This window comes from Micromys minutus (assembly GCF_963924665.1).
Source record: "Micromys minutus genome assembly, chromosome: 13".
Taxonomy (NCBI): Eukaryota; Metazoa; Chordata; class Mammalia; order Rodentia; family Muridae; genus Micromys; species Micromys minutus.
The window spans coordinates 29357596-29374367 of record NC_137982.1 but is presented as its reverse complement, the minus strand read 5'-3'; the positions used below and the strand labels follow the sequence as shown (position 1 = coordinate 29374367).

At 33.4% G+C, this 16772-nt stretch overlaps 1 protein-coding gene across 1 annotated transcript in view; it reads right to left on the bottom strand.

Moving 5' to 3' along the window:
* Positions 1–9679: 9679 nt before the first annotated feature.
* The window catches only part of GALNT13 (polypeptide N-acetylgalactosaminyltransferase 13), a gene marked incomplete at both ends in the record, with an annotated part of 487973 nt that continues 480880 nt past the window's right edge, over positions 9680–16772 (bottom strand). The window contains one exon of the mRNA XM_080927236.1: positions 9680–9820. Coding sequence (XP_080783362.1) covers positions 9680–9820 — 141 coding nt within the window. The remainder of the gene's footprint in view (positions 9821–16772) is intronic.

The following is a 16772-nucleotide window of genomic DNA, read 5'->3' as shown; positions in this document are numbered from 1 at the left end:
GTGAATAAATTAAAAATGATTAAGAAAATATTTTATATATTATAAAATAAAGCAAATAGAAAATGAAAGAAATAAGAGTTTAAAAATGTTATTAGCATTTATTTTTGCAAAATTCTGCCAATTTTCCAAGTTACTTTTCGTTAAGCTAAATTTTTATTGCTTCAGGTCTTACCCACAAGGGGCAGAAAGTTACTGCCTTTGCAGTTGTGAATTTCAAGTAGGAATATGTTATACATAGAGAGAGCAGGTTATGATTGAAAAGGTAAAAGATTAAAAGAGTAGGACAGAGTAAATATATTATATGGATATTTTATTCTTCTCTTTCATGGGTCTCCTCTGCTCTGTAAAAAAATATAGCTCAGAGACACTCCAACATACAATAAGGACACATGCACCGCCATGTTTATAGCAGCCCTATTTACAATAGCTAGAAGCTGGAAAGAACGCAGATCTTCTTCAGTAGATGAAAGGATACAAAAATTGTGGTATATTTACATGATGGAGTACTACTTGGCTAATAGAAACAATGCCTATTAAATTCCTAGGAAAATGGATGCATCTAGAGAATATTATCCTGAGTGAGGTAACCCAGTCAAAAAAGAACAGACATAATATGCAGTCACTGATAATTGGATCCTAGCCACAGAATGCTCTGAACACCCCCAAAAAACCTCACAGACTACATGAAGTTCAAGAAAACAAAAACAAAAAACAAAAAGAAACAAAACAAAGGTCAAAAAGTGAAAGCCTCAGTCCTTCTTACAATAAAAAAGTGTATAGTACCCTCTCAGAGTGTGGTACACCTAAACCTTAAATCATTAATAATCCAACAGCTAAAATATAGCCTTGTGGCAATTTTTGGTGTTCAAAAGTCATTACATTTAATCTATACACACCAAGAAAACCTTGGCTGTTTTCATGTTAAATTCTGTTCTTTATGTACTTTATGCTTATGGTAACTAGTAAGATTTCAATGCATACTGTCAAACCTCTAAAAGAATCAAGTACTGACAAAAATCTATTCATATAATTTTATGCAAAAATGCTTTAAAAATGTGTACATGTATCTGTTTTTTAAAAATAAAGTTGTAAGAAAAAATGTAGCTCATTAATCTGCATTGAATTAGTAAATGTGAAAAAAATATGGCTGTCTTAATTTTCCTCTAACTTTTAAGATGTTGATAGTAGATATTATATCACATAATAATTGATCCTTCTGCTTAAAAAAATAGCTCACATCATAACAATTCTCACTACTTCGAATAGAAAGTGTATTTATACTGATACTCTGGCAACAATTCAGGGTACTACATTTAAAGATTTTACCATTATATGGTGATGTGACATTTGTTTACAACCCAATAGAAATTTCAGAGGTAAAACCATACCTAAGATGTACTACTCGTATGTTAGCAAATGTTTTTAATTTGGTGATTTGCTATGTAGATGGCCTGAAAATTTATGTATGAAGATATATTAATAGATAACAGTGGGGCAAGTAAATAGTTCTTATTTTATATGTTGCTAATACTTAGTGGTAGTTTGAAATCTGATTACTGAAATTAAAACTGAACTAAATGAAAGTGTTATCAACACACCAGTAAACTCTAATTTTTATAAATCCATGTTTTCCTTAAAAAATCTTTCCTTAGGGGTACTCTAGATTAAACTTTACACACACGGAAAAAAAAATACAGAAGCTTTAGTTTGACTGTGTAGTGCAAAAGAGAACATAGTAGAAAAATGAGGGAGCCAAAAGCAGAACATATCCATTGATACCATTCTGTGTATTAGTTATTCATGTACATGGAGAAACTGAAAACTGAACCTGATTGATTCCTGTGAAAATGCAGTGTCAGATAAAAAGTCCCTTACGTGAATCATGGGTGGTTTTCATGAGGGCATTCTAAGGACTGCTGGAAGTTTCCATTGTTGATTAATGGGCTTAGGAGACTTTACTCATATTAGTTCAGCTAGTAAATGGTTCTAATAAATGGAGTGCAAACACAAGTTGTTTTATAATAATTACCCCTCAATACATTCTAATTGTAGGACAGTACTATAAATCAGGATCTATCTATAAGTAAATAAATAAATTTGACCTGAATGTTTACCTAAATGCAAATGGTGTTCTAACAGATTGGTTGTTAACATAAGTGATTTCTGTCAGATGCAAAGAGCAGCCCTTAGATTTTAGAATCTGTCCCAATAGTTAAGATAATAGGAACCTGCACTCTTATGGATTGTCTAAAGAATCCACTGGCTAGCTCCTCCTGGACCTTCCTATAGTAGATGTAAGATAAACGAATGGTATAGTAAACAGAGAGTATGTACCACCTAGCAGAGAAACATAGAAGAGACAAGCTCCTCTCTCTGTCCTTATCCTGAGACTGATACACAAAATGCAGGGCCTTAGGGTATAACAGGAAAAACTCAGTTCAATATTTAAATTTGGAATGTATATATTTACACTCCATATTTTTAAGGGTATCATAGTCATTATATGCAGTATCTCAGAAATAAGCTTAAAGAAGCATTTATAGATCTACACAAATTAGGCTCATCTTTGATTGCAAATATTATTTTATGTTCTGGGTTTGATACCATCTCCAGCTGCCTTGTCATGCTAACATTTCATTATCCTATCTCAAAAGACCAGGCTTCTGTTAGAAGAAAATGCTCATCTGGGTCATATCAAATTTAATTACTCTAATACTCATGTAATTATGGAGTTCACTTGAGTTATAAGTACACACACTCTCTTAAAATTAATAGGTTTGTCACGAGGAAAGACTAAAATCTTTTCAATAGGAACACATTTGAAGAATGAAGAGGAGGTTTGAATGAATCAACACAGAGAAAATAAAGCAAAACCTAAAATTCTTTTCTTTCTGCTTCCACCCCCTTGTCAACCTCTGACATAAAAGATAGTGTACAAACAACATAAGGTGAAAACAAATTCATTTAAACACAACTGGGATGTACTACATTATTCTTCATGTTTGTAATATACCACAATAAAATGCTTGTCAGTTTTCTGGTTATCTCATAATCAGGTGACTGTTTCTCTGTAGGAACAGGCATTTCCAGAGAATGATAATAAACAACTAAATGGTGAAAGGCATAAATTGTTAAATTGTGTAATATGTGAGCCAAGAAAAAGCAATGCAAAATATAACATGCAGTTGCGAGACTATGGTCAGGTACCTAGAGGAGGGTTAGGAGAAAGCTTACAGAAACAGAAAGGGTATTTGGGATTTAAATTGTGTTCTACATTAAGGCATTAGTATGAGCATATGGAGGAACTAGCATTCTAAGGTGAGGCTCTAAAGCAAGAGCATGGCCAGTTTGTTTAGAGAAATATTGAGGAGAGTCACTGAGGTAAAGTAAATTGGAATCATCCCAGAAATTGCAGTTAGCAGGGCCATGTTAGACATGGCCTTCTGAGCATTGGTATTAGCATCATCTTTGCTTCATGTAAAACAAGAATAGAACAATAGGTACACAACTCATATTGGGGCTGGGCAAGGCTATCCCATAGGAAAAAAAAAATGGTCCCAAGATCATGTAGACAGCTGATACCTGAGATACCCTCAATCCCACTGTAGGGGTTCCACAAAACAGCAATTTAGCAGTCATTACATAGATGCAGAAGTCTTACTGTAGATACATACAGGCTTCATGAGTGCAGCATCATTCTCTGTGAACTTATATGAGTCTTTGGCTTTGCTTAGTCGATTCTTATTGCCATTAACTTCCAGGTTTCTCACAAAGTTTATAGCCTGGAAATATTATTCTCATTCCAGCAGTGATAGGAACTGCTTTCTAACAAAGATGTCTCTTAGAACACAAGGGCTTTTGATGAATGGGTCAATAATGTTAAACCAGGATTAGACTTAATATTATTCAAGTGAATTTGTTCTTAAATAAAAGTAGAGTTATGTTGTTTCTGCTTGTTTAATCTCAGTTTCTATTATCGTTCTGAACTCCATCAAGGGATGACTAAATGAGAATCTCTAGTAAGATTCCAGTGAGACAAACTGATTTCTCTTCATCAAAAATTGTCAGATCTTTGGTGTTCACTATGACTTTTTCAAATGGACTAAGTTTACTTGGAAAATCTGATGAAGAATGTGATCAATTCTGTTTGAGTCTTATTTAAACATCCACTAGGCATGACCTGAAAACAAGTATTCTCATATATTTGCAAGAATGTTAACTTCTTTTATCATTTTTTACAGATCATAAAGAGTTAATCTCCAATAATCTCATAAGAAAATTAATGATATATATATATGTATATATATGTATATATCACATTTCAAGGCTTCTGTTTTACATATTTTGGGTTAACAAGGCTTTCTTGGCTATAATCACTTCTTCTATAAAATATAACAATCATGGAATACTAAAATTATCTGTTTGAAATACTAGCAAAATTTATTTTGAAAAAAAGACAACATATACCAAAGGAAAACTAAATTGGCATACTTTAATTCTACAAAAAATGTATAAATATTTAAATTTACAGAAAAAGAACAATTATACCATTTAGTAATGCTTACAACATTTAGAATGTTTAAATCCTTAAGCACAATCTACTGTTTTAAATGTTAAAGACTGCATGGAGCATGTCAAAACATTTTTAAGATTATGTTCTCTCTCTGTGACACACTGACTTTAAAAAGAGAAGGTCCCTACGCCACTCAAAGAAAGCCTTGCATCTGTGGATTCTTGTTTCTCCCTAGAGCAATTTTTAGCTCTAGGTACACCAGGAATAAAAGGTCAATATCTTTAAGATTTTAACCTCTCTAATTGTCCACAAAATGAAAATAACAGTTTTGAAACACATAGATTTGAGATGGAGCCTTCTCTATCCTTTTGATTCTAAGTCACCCAACATGGGAGAATAGTTCATTGTACCCCATTAGGAATGGAAGTAAAGCATTACTGTATATAATGAGCCAATTATCACAGAAGTGGTCCTCATCTTAAATACATTTATTGACAAAGACTTGCATCATTACTTTCTCAGGGGGGTTTTGAATGCAGATTTAATGAAAATTTTCCTTAGTATGTAATAAATACTTTAAAAAATTTGGGGAAACAAATCTATACCAACTAGTTTTAAACAAACTTCTAGAGCTTATCAAATTCCTTAGCTTTCTACAGTATTTCATACTTGATAACGCTGTGAACATGGTGCAGTCAATCCAGATGCTCCTATACTATACAGAAGGATATCTAAGTTTTTCCACTCCATATCAGACATAATGGTGGATAGTAACTAAATCCTAAAACACAAGATGCTTGGATATAGTTGAGTTCCTGCTGCCCAGATAAACTGGACCTTTAGTCAAGACTACGAGTTCTTAGTTGTACAAAATAACACCTCACAGACAATGATTCACATTTGGTGAAGTCTTTAATCTTTTTCATATCTCGTCAAATCATTATACCTGCAGTTTAAGAATGCATTGTATTTTGCCCACTCTGACACTACAGCTTGAATCCATGGACAAGATGCAAATGCAATGGCAATGAGTATGCTTATGACTTTTAAATGGAGTCTATGCTGGAGCAAACCAATAATCTGAAGTTGGTTGAAGCAATTCTACTGTATCTGTAATCTCCCAATGGATTAAAAACAAAACATTAAAAAAACAGTTATGTTGTTCTATTGTAACAGTTTACATTCTACACCTTTATGGTTTTAAATTTATTATACTGTTCCTAAGAACTAAAGAAAAATGAAATTTACATGATATGTTTAGAGTAAAGTGACACCGGGAAACCTAGAGATCTTTGCTGGTTTCTCTGTAGTTGACAAACTTTCAAAGAACTCATTCATTGTTCATAGGGATAGATGGTCTAATATTCTGTGTAAGCTGTAGATCAACTTTACTTGATGCTTGAAGGGAATTACAAGAAAACATAAAAAAGAGAAGAAAAGAAAAGACAAGAAAAGGAAAGAAAAGAAGAGAAGAGAAGAGAAATAAAGAACCAGAGTTCAGTACATTAGTGCTGAAGAGGTTTGATGCTTCTTTCCTCAAACTCCTTGCCCACGGATGTCGGGTATTCTATTTTCTGCTGCAGGTCTTCTCCTATTGCCTGAGGTCTTATTTTATTGAACAAATATTATTAAAGTATGAAAAAATAGTAATTTAAACATTTCCAAAGAATTAATTTAATAATAAGAGAGTGGTTTAATAATAAAGGTGGTTTTTCATTATTGTGACCTTATATGTTTTTGGCAGTAGTATTAGGAGTCCTGGGCGCATAGTTTTATAACTCTGTGATCTATGAGAAAACTATAATATATGGACATGGCTCAGTTTTATTATATATAAACATAGAAATTAATAGTATAATATCTTTAATGTTTAAAGATTTCTCTATTATCTTTTGTTAATAGATTTTTACATTGAAAATAAACATCTTATCGTCATTATCAAACCATGAAAATAAATATGATTTTAAAAGAATGCAATTATCTTCTTTCTAAAACTCAAAATCTTAGCCCTTCTGTGGTCAATCTAATATAACCAAAACACTGAAACTGTAATTATTTTTAGTTAAGTAAAGCAATATATCTTATAACAGTATTTCAATAAAATGCTGTATTTCATTTCCATAAAGCTGGTGATTTTAACACAAAGGACAAAATAGAGTTCATACTTTAATATCAAGGATATTAGAAAGAAAATTTACAGTTTAAAACAAAGCTCTGAAAGTCTCTATAAAGACATTACTAGACACTTAAGTTTTTAAACATGGAAACATGATACTCTGCTGATTAACAACTTTAACACCCTCCTAAGCTTATTTGTTTAAGGGTACTTGTTAGAATAAGCTAAGGGCTAACATGAGAAGCTGAACCTATCCTGTGGACTAAAATAATATACACCCTGCCTTTAAAAGGATTTATGTGAATGTGTCCGTAGATCAGTGGTGGTGTGCTCACTTAACAAAGATGTGGCCCTGGTGTTGAAAAGAATATATATTTTATTTAAATGTAATTGTATGCCCAAGTGTGTGTTGGTGTGTGAGACTGGAAGAAATTGAAATAAGCAAAAGGCTAAACTTAGATTTGCTCAGAGAAATATGAATAAGGGATTACAGTAAGGACAAGGGTTTGTTATCCTGAAAAGGAAATGTTTGAATGGAGACCTAAAGAAATGAAGTGAATGACATCTATGAGACTGATAGAGCTGACACTAAAGCAGCCAGAACAATGTAATGAAATGCAAGACAGTGAGAGGGAAGAAACACAGAGGTGTCCGTGTATCTGTGAACATATCTGTCTGCACAGGGTCTGTGTATATATGTTTGTGGAATTTATCTGTCCTGTGTATAAAGACATAATGGCTATGAAGTGATTTGAGGATCAATGGGAAGATCATGTTTAGGGAAATACATATTGGTGCATAACAGTATCTGTGTGACTGTTATATTAGGAAAGCAAATGTAGCATTGGGTAAGTCTTGGCATAAATGCACAACCATATTTATATACCTATCTCCAATGATTTTAAGGGTCGGAAGTAGTAACACACAATGGTTGTGGTAGCAAATTTTTGGTTTGCTGATCTATGTCAAAGATGGTATCAAGTTTACTTTAAGATGGTTAGACTCAATTTATCCAAAGTTTACATTGCAACAATGTTGTCATTTAGAAAAATCAACACTTAGTATCAAAACAGAGTGAGTATCTAAAATGAAAATTTCAAACAAGTTTAAATTTTGTGTGGGGCCAAGATCTTAGTTAACTTTGACAGCAGGCAGTTTTATGAGGCCTCTGAGCTACAGTAAGAGCAGGCTTTAAAAGTTTGAAAGATGTCACTTGGTTTTATGGGCAAAGTCTCTTGTTTGGGTTGGAGCTTGTCCATTAAGACAACCTGGCTGAAGAAGCACTCAAGAAATTCCCTTTTCTTAACCCTTTCAGTGTTAGAGGTTAAAGCACATCCTCCCACATCTAGTGATTATTTTGTTTGGAGTAAAGATTAGTTCCTCTTAGATGAGGGGTAAGTACCAACTGAGTGAGCAACCCCTCAGTTCTCAATTTCACAGTTTTGACTTGAACCTCCAGAAGGCAAAACATGCATTTATTCTGATGAGAAAGACCATTGGAATGGGTAGACTGAAACAGTATAAAAAATATACTAGCTCAGCATAAACTATGTGTGTGCACATGCATGTGTGTGTGTGCTTGTGAACATGCCTGCATGTGTGTTCATGTATGTGTGTGTGTTTGTGTAAAAGAGAGACAGAGATAAAGATAGTTATGACAATAGACACAGGAGAGAGAATCAGAGAAGAACAGAAACAGGGAGTAGAGAGAGAAGGCAAGCATAGAAGGCCAATTAACACTTTATCTAGAAGATCCTTTAAAATAAAAGCTCAAAAGGATGAACTTTTTGTTCCTGAGGAATCTTCTTTCTTCACCCCATAGAGATCTTCCAACTGATAGATATTCAACCAAAACATACATACACAGCAACTATGTGGCCACTATATAGTAACAAATAGAAAATTACTATCCCATTCACTGCCAGTTTTTCTTTCTTTTTCATATATTTAGTCTATGCACAGTGAACAAAGGGGTTTTAAGTGGAAATGACACATGAAATTGTCCTAATTATGACTGAACCATAGTTTATGCAAAACCATGTCCTGTAGTTTAATTAATATCACTTTGATAATTTGAATTTTTCTAATGATCAATGTTGGATTTTATAGCATAGCAATAAATTTTGATAGTGTCAAACTTTTTATAAAATACAAAGGGCCAGTGACAACACTGAGTGAGCTAAAATAGATAGTAGTTTAGAAGTTAAATCTAAAAGGCCCCCCTTCATCTGCAGTTCTGCAGGCCTTGACAAATCTCACTCTATAAAGGGAAGGGTAAAGTCAGACCAGATGGACACACACACTCTCTGACATCACATCTCAGAACAAGACAACCTTCAGCTTGTGTTCAGACTGAAGATTGTGTAACAGCAATTCTTGTAGTGCATATAGCTCCTGTCATCCTCAATACCGGATGTACTTCTTACATCATTTGATTTAACATTAGTATTTAATTGGTTTTTAAAGTTATTTTTTACATTTTGTGTGATGATTTTATATTTTAAAAATTAAACGACTAGCTTATTTTTTTCCTAGTACCTTATAATTGTGTTTGATGCATTCAATGCTCAGGAATGATTTCTTATGTGTTCTAATTGTTGGCATAGAAATTCAACCAGTGTCCCATGAAGCTTTTGTAAAAAAAGGTGTTTTATAAAGCTACATTAATACTTCATAATTATGATACTGTATAAGGCATTACATAATCTCTATTTTAATTGTTATTACAACACAAAATAAACCAATCCCAAGTAACCCTGTGACAAGTGGTTAGTGACATTTTAATAGTAAATACAAGGTGTGATTTTTCCCAAACAGTTCAAATGTTTAATAATAGTTTCTTATTATTTATATTTTATGTGCTTCTTCAATCAGATACAAATTTTTAGTAGGGAAATAAACATTCCTAAAAATGAATTATAAACAACTGTGTTTTATTTTACTAAAAGTATTTTTAAAACATTTAATTCAGCAAAGTTAAGATTATCGCCAAACTGAACTAATGGACAAACAAACGCGTAGAGACTTTCACGTCTTGGGAGAAAGAATTTTCATGTCCCCAAGGTCATGTTCCTCAGCAGCCACTGTTGGGATCTGCTGCCACTGCAGTCCTGCATGGTAGGCACCATTTTGTCTTCTTCAGAAGGTTCATCAAGACATTGGTTACTGTTAGCATGTCTCAAAGTGAGTCTCTGTAAAAGATAGCTACAATCAGTAACTTATTAGTTCATTAGATGAAGGCTGCTTCTTAAAAATAATTTACATAATTTTAATGTATGGAAATATGACATGTCTTTTAAACAGAACTGTGTATAATTTTCTCTAAATTACATGTACCATTTTTGCCATTAAAAATGTCATCCAATACACCTCTATTTAAAGATGGTTAAAGAAATTGGATGATATTTATTACAGGTTGCCTAAAATTCAGACATTTTTGTCAAAAGCATATTTATGAACCTGGATCCTAGTTGAATGTGACAAATACTAATAAATTTATAAAGAAACTTAGTTTTAAACCCATAGGTAAATCAGTAACAATTTGATAAATATGGAAGTCAAAAACACAGCTGTTACAAAAACAATAAAATGATGGGAGACACTCTCATTAGAACTACTAATCTACAATATCGGAGGCATTAACTGTAGGCTTTTGATTTCTAAAGCCAGAGATGATCACTCTTCCTTTATGAGATGCTTATCATATTTAAGGACTTGTAAATTTATCATTATGAAATTTTAAAAAAGTGATGTGTATTTTTTTCACAATTCTAATAATTGCCTTTTGCTTAATCATCAAACAGTTTTTGTTTCCATTTGTCATTGAAGTCAGTTTCTAGAACTTCACGTTCCAGCATGTTTTAAGGAAATATACTTTCAACCTATTATATATATATATATGCTAACTTTGTTCACCATACCTAGAATCACAGAGAAAGTTCTCTAACTTAGAGTACTTGCAAATGTTTGAAGTAATTTGCAAGTGCATCTTGGAAATTTCATCCAAAACACATAGGTTTTGCAAAGTAAAAGAATTAACAGTAAAAAAAGACACACACACACACACACACACACACACACACACACACACACACACACATATATATATATATATATATATATATATATATATACATACATATAATTGTCTCTCTCTTTATAGTATGTGGGGCCTTGTGCATGATATAAATATAAAGAATCACCTGTAACTTCATTATTGTAGGAAAAGTTATAACAGTGGATAGGCTGAAGTGAAAGGTTCCTCTCTGACCTCAAGCAGGAAATTAAAAGGCAAGGTGATTAAAAAAGAAGGTGATGTCAAGATTGGAAACATTTTCATCATTTTTTAATACAGAGTTTCAAGCCATTTTTAGTATAAAAAAAGTGAATTGCCTAAGATAGCAAGAAAGCAAGAGGATGGTTGGTTTATTCTTAGGGTCACAAGAAATTCAACTATTAACCAGTGTGAAAAATTGATACAAAACAAAGCAAAACCACTATTTTACTTTTTAAGAAAGGTTTAGGTAAGAGCAACAGCCACAAAGAAAACCATGTCTCGGTCTCAAATCTGAGTTAGCTTATATGTACCTTCTCCTGCAAAGGAGCACTTACCATTCACACTTCTAGTAGATTCTTCTTCAAACAAGAAACTTGGGTAGCTTACATTGACTTCTAGAACTGCTACTAATTTGTTGTAGTCTGGTAACCTTTTATAGTAGTTGAAAGGTTTGATCAATAGTCTTATATCACATTGGAATAAAGAAGAGGTTTTAAAAAACTTTTTGCTGAATAAGTTTTGTTTAATGATACAAGGAATGTTGAGACCTTTGTATTTGCTGCTGGTATTTGCTGCTGTTTTGTTCAATCAGTATGGAAATACGCCCCTTGGAAAAAATGTATTAGCAATTAATAGCTATTGCTTCAAAGGGAACAAATGGACAACCAAAGAACTCTGTCTAACAAAGCACATTACAAAGGCAGATATTTCAGCTTCAATTAGTCCCGAATGTGAAATCATTTCCCTCTTTTACTTTCTAAGGGTATGGGGATGAGCCACTAAAATTTCAAAGATTCTAATTCTTCATTAGAAAAAAATGTGAGTTACACTTAACAAATTCTTACAAATCTCCTTCTTCTCCTCATGCAATTGAATGTCAGTCAATGAACTCAAAAGCCTTAGAAAACAAGTAACAATAAAAATGTGAACTTTTGCTTGGTCAACATATATATTCAGTACAGGTAGATTCCTCATCTGCTAGATGGAGATATCAAAACTTGGTAGATATAGAAGCACTTGGGACAAGTGATGAGATTGTATATCTGCTACTACACACATTTAAAGGGCTTAGGTTCAGCCCATGGATGTTCTTTGGTTTCTGGTTCAGTCTCTAGGTGCCCTCAAGGGTCTAAGTTAGCTGACACTCTCAGACTTCTAATAGCGTTCCTATGTTCTTTAGATTCGCAATTCTTTCTCTAACTGGTCCATAGACTTCCAAAGCTTTATCTAATGTTTGACTGTAGATCTCTGCATTTGTTTCAGTCAACTGATTAGTGGGACCTATCAGAGAACAGTTATACTAATGTCTCCTGTTGGCAAGTATAATAGATCACATATGTAACAGATATATAGATTGGCCTTCATAGGAGTCCCCCAACAATTGGAGTGATGGTTGTCCCTCACTCTGTTGCCTTTATCTTACTGCCTTTTCTGGCTTCAGTGGAAAAAGCTGTGCCTAGTCCTGCAGTGACATGAGGTGCCAAAGCAGAATGATGTGTGTGTGTGGAGGGGGCCATGCTCACCACCCCTATTCAGGAGAATAGGAAGAGCAGTGGAAGAAGAACTGTGTGAAGTAAAAATTTGTGGTACCCCGTAAACTCAGTTATGTCATATAATGTTTTGCTGGGGAAGACAGGTGAAATGATGCTTTGCTGAAAGAGCCATGTGATATCAAAATAATATAAATATGAACACACAGACGGTGGGAAGTAGGTTTGGCATAGGTTCACCTTGCTCTTCATCATCACTAGTTTTGCTGATGACTGTCTTGTATTGGTTCATATAACATAGCATTGCTAATCTTTCTTGTCACAACAATGGAGAATAACATGCCGAAAAACTGGTGATATTCTGCGGTGTTCTGGTGGACTCAGGCAGATTGGCAGAGCCTCACAGATTCTTAAGGATAGAATTGCTATTAATGATCCATGTTAGTGTTTTATTAGAGGACTGGACTGCTGATGATGAAGACTGAAATAGCCCCAACCCTTGTTTTCTACTAAACTTTCTCTTCAGAGCCTTTCTTGGGTGGTGAGATGGAGGTGGGATGAGGAATTTAAAATCCCATATTAAAGTACGGTTTGAAAAATCAGAGCCTACAGTTGTTAGAGGGTGTACATGAGGGAGAGCAGGGGTGATATTAGGATATAAATTCAATAAATGAATGGCAAAAATGATGCCGATGCACCACCACATATTTCATGCTGAGAGAAGCCTTCTGCCATAGATAGACTCATGAGATTAATTTTTCTATATTTCTTTTATTGAATATATTTTTAATTTACATATCAAACGTTATCACTTGTAGGTTGATGTCTATATGCAGATGAGGGATGGCGCTACCTAGGTCAAAGTGAAACATGATTGGATGGTAGAGAGTGAGACAGAAATAAAGTTTTGGTAAGTTAGGAGAGAAGGAGAAGGAGAGAGAATCAAGAAGAAACCAAGATGAAGGTTATAGACCCAGGTGGTCTTAATTGGTGATAAGTAGATATGATTGTTTCTAAGGGTTTCTATGGGTCAATTTGTTTTGGTAGATTGGTGGTTTACATATTTTTCAAATGGTTGTAAACTTATTGTGTGGATGTATTGTGGATTGAGAGTTTAACATATAAATCTGATTGATAAATTATTGATCATTGAGTCATGATTTTACCAGTCTGTGGGGAATGTGAGCTAAGTTCCTTGTTTCATGGGGAGAAAGCTGGGATAAGGCAGCTCACAATCTGCCTGGGACAGCTCCTTTGTCTTTTATGTAACTCCTCCATTGGAAACCCAGTTCTCAGTCCAATGGTTGTTTGAGAGCACCCAACTCTATTTTTCAGGCTCTGGCAGAATCTTTCAGGAGACAGCTATATTAGGCTCCTGTCAGCATGCACTTTTTGACATCCACAATATTGTCTGGATTTGATGGCTGTATATGAGGTGGATCACCAGGTTGGGCAGTCTTTGAATGGCCTTTGCTTCAGTCTCTGCTCTACTCTTTGTTCCTCTATTTCCTCCTGTGAGTATTTTGTTCTTAGCCATTCTGACTGAATGAAGAATTCATTTGGAATTTTGATGGTGACTGCATTGAATCTGTAGATTGCTTTTGAAAAATGGCCATTTTAATTATATTAAACCTGCAAATCCATGAGCATGGGAGATCTTTCCATCTTCTGATATCTTCTTCAATTTCTTTCTTCAGAGAATCAAAGTTGTTCATATACAGATCTCTCATTGCCTTGGTTAAAGCCATACCAAGGCATTTTATATTGTTTGTGACTATTGTAAAGGGTGTCATTTCCTAGTTTCTTTTTTATCTTGTCTATCACTTGACCACAGGAAGGCTACTGATTTGTTTGAGTAAATTTCCTATCCAGCCACCTTGCTGAACTTGTTTATCAGATGTAGTTCTCTAGTGAAATTTTTGGGGTCATGTATGTATGCTATTATATTATTTGTAAATAATGATACTTTGACTTTTTCCATTCTGAATTGTATTCCTTTGATTTGCTTTTGCTGTGTAATTGCTCTGGCTAGGACATCAACTACTATGTTGAATAAGTATGGAGAAAGTGGGCAGCATTGTCTAGTTCCTGATTTTAGTGAGGTTCCTTCAAGTTTCTCTGCATTTAGTTTGTTGTTGGGTATTGATTTGCTGTATATTGCTTTTATTTTGTTTAGGTATGACCCTTGAATTGCTGATCTTTCTAAGGCTTTTAACATGAAGAACTGTTGAATTTTGTCAAATGCTTTCTCAGCATCTAAGGAAATGATGTCTTTTTTTTCCTTTGATTTTGTTTAAATAGTACATTGATAAAATTCTGTATATTGAATCATCCCTGAAGCACTGGGATGAAGCCTACTTGAAGATACTGAATGATTGTTTTGATGTATTATTGGATTCAGTTTGTGAGGATTGTTTTTGAGTATTTTCTACTGATATTCATAAGGGAGATTGGTCTGATATTCTCTTTTTTTGTTGGGTGTTTGTATGGTTTAGGAAAAATTGTAATTGTGTCTTCATAGAATTAATTGGGTAGGGTTTCTTCTTTTTCTATTTTGTGGAATAGTTTGAAGAGTATCAGTATAAGGTATTCTTTTTTTCTCTACTAAAATAATTTTAATAAGAAAATGTAAAAGCACTTATCATATTAATTTATGAGGTATACAGAAAAGCAGTCTCTATGTATATGCTCATAATCAATTTTGTTATAATTTACCTTTTCTTTTATTCTTTATGAATTTCATTACTAGATAGTTTATGTATTTACATTTCTTTTTTATTGATCAACTTTATTTTAAAAAACAAAGATAAATGTACAAATTTTAAGCATATTTGCATAAAAATATACAAATACATTTTTGTCAGGGCTTGGCTTTTTTTTAAGTTTTTATAGTGTACATTAAGATCTTACTAGTTACAATGATCATAAAGTACATGTAAAACAGGATGTAACCTGGAATTAGTCAAAGTTTTCTTGGTGTGTAAGGATTAAGCATAAAGGTTTTCTCTTTTTCTTTTTCTTTTTCTTTTTCTTTTTTTTTCTTTTCTTGAACTTCACACAGTCTTTGAAAGTTTGACATAAATCTACAATAAATCCACCAGGTCATGGGCTTTTGTTTTTGGTTGGGAGACTTTTAATTATGGCTTGTATTTCTTTAAAAAATGTGACTGTTTAGATAGTTTATCCTAATTTGACTTTGGTACCTGGTTTCTGTCTAGAAAATTATTCATTTTCTTGAGATTTTTCAGTTTTGTTGATTATAAGCTTTTGTAGTGGGATCTGATGATGTTTTTAATTTACTTATTTCTTATTACCCCTTCCTTTTCATTTCTAATTTTGTTAATTTAGATCTTGTCTCTGTGCTCTCATGTTAGTCTGGCTAAGGGTTTATACATCTTATTAATTTTCTCAAAGAATCAGCTCCTGGTTTTGTTGAACCTTTGCGTGTGTGTATATATATATATAGTTTCTACTTGGTTGAGGTTGATTTCCGCCCTGAGCTTGATTATTCTGTCATCTACTCCTCTTTGGTGTATTTGTTTCATCTTTTCTTTTTTTATCTTTTTTTTTTTTTTTGTCCAGAGCATTTAGGTGGGCTGTCAAGCTGTGCGTATGCTTTCTCCTCTTTCTTTTTGGAGGAACACAGAGATATAAGTTTTCCTCTTAGCACTGCTTTCATTGTGTCCCATCAGTTTTCTTATGTTGTGTCATTATTATTAAATTCTAAATATTCTTAAATTTCTTCTTTATCTTTTTCTTGACCAAGTTATCATTGAATAGAGTGTTGTTCAGTTTCTCTGTATGTGAACTTTCTGTTGTTTTTGTTGTTATTGAATACCAGCATTAGTCCCTGGTGATCTGATAGGATGCATGGGATTATTTCAATCTTTTCATATCTGTGGAGTCTTATTTTATGACCAGTTATATGTATGGTCAGTTTTCAAGAACGTACCATGAGGTGCTATGAAGTTATGAGGTGCTATGAAAGTTATACTCTTTTTTGTATTAAATGTTCTACTGATATTTGTTAAATTCATTTGGTTTATAACTTCTGTTAGCTTCACACAGTCTTTGGTCAGTTTCTGGTTCCATAATCAATCCATTGATAAGACTGGGGTATTGAAGTCTCACACTATTATGTGTGGAGCAATGGGTGCTTTGAGCTGTAGTAGAGTTTCTTTTATGAATGTGGTGCCCTTGCATTTGTAGCATAGTTTTCAGAATTGAGAGTTCATCTTAGTAGGCTTTTTCTTTGATGATTATAAAGTGTCCTTCATTATCTTTTTTGATACCTTTTGGTTGAATGTTGATTTTATTAGATGTGAGATGGTTACTCCTGCTTTTTGGAACCATTTGCTTGGAATTTTTTTTCCATTT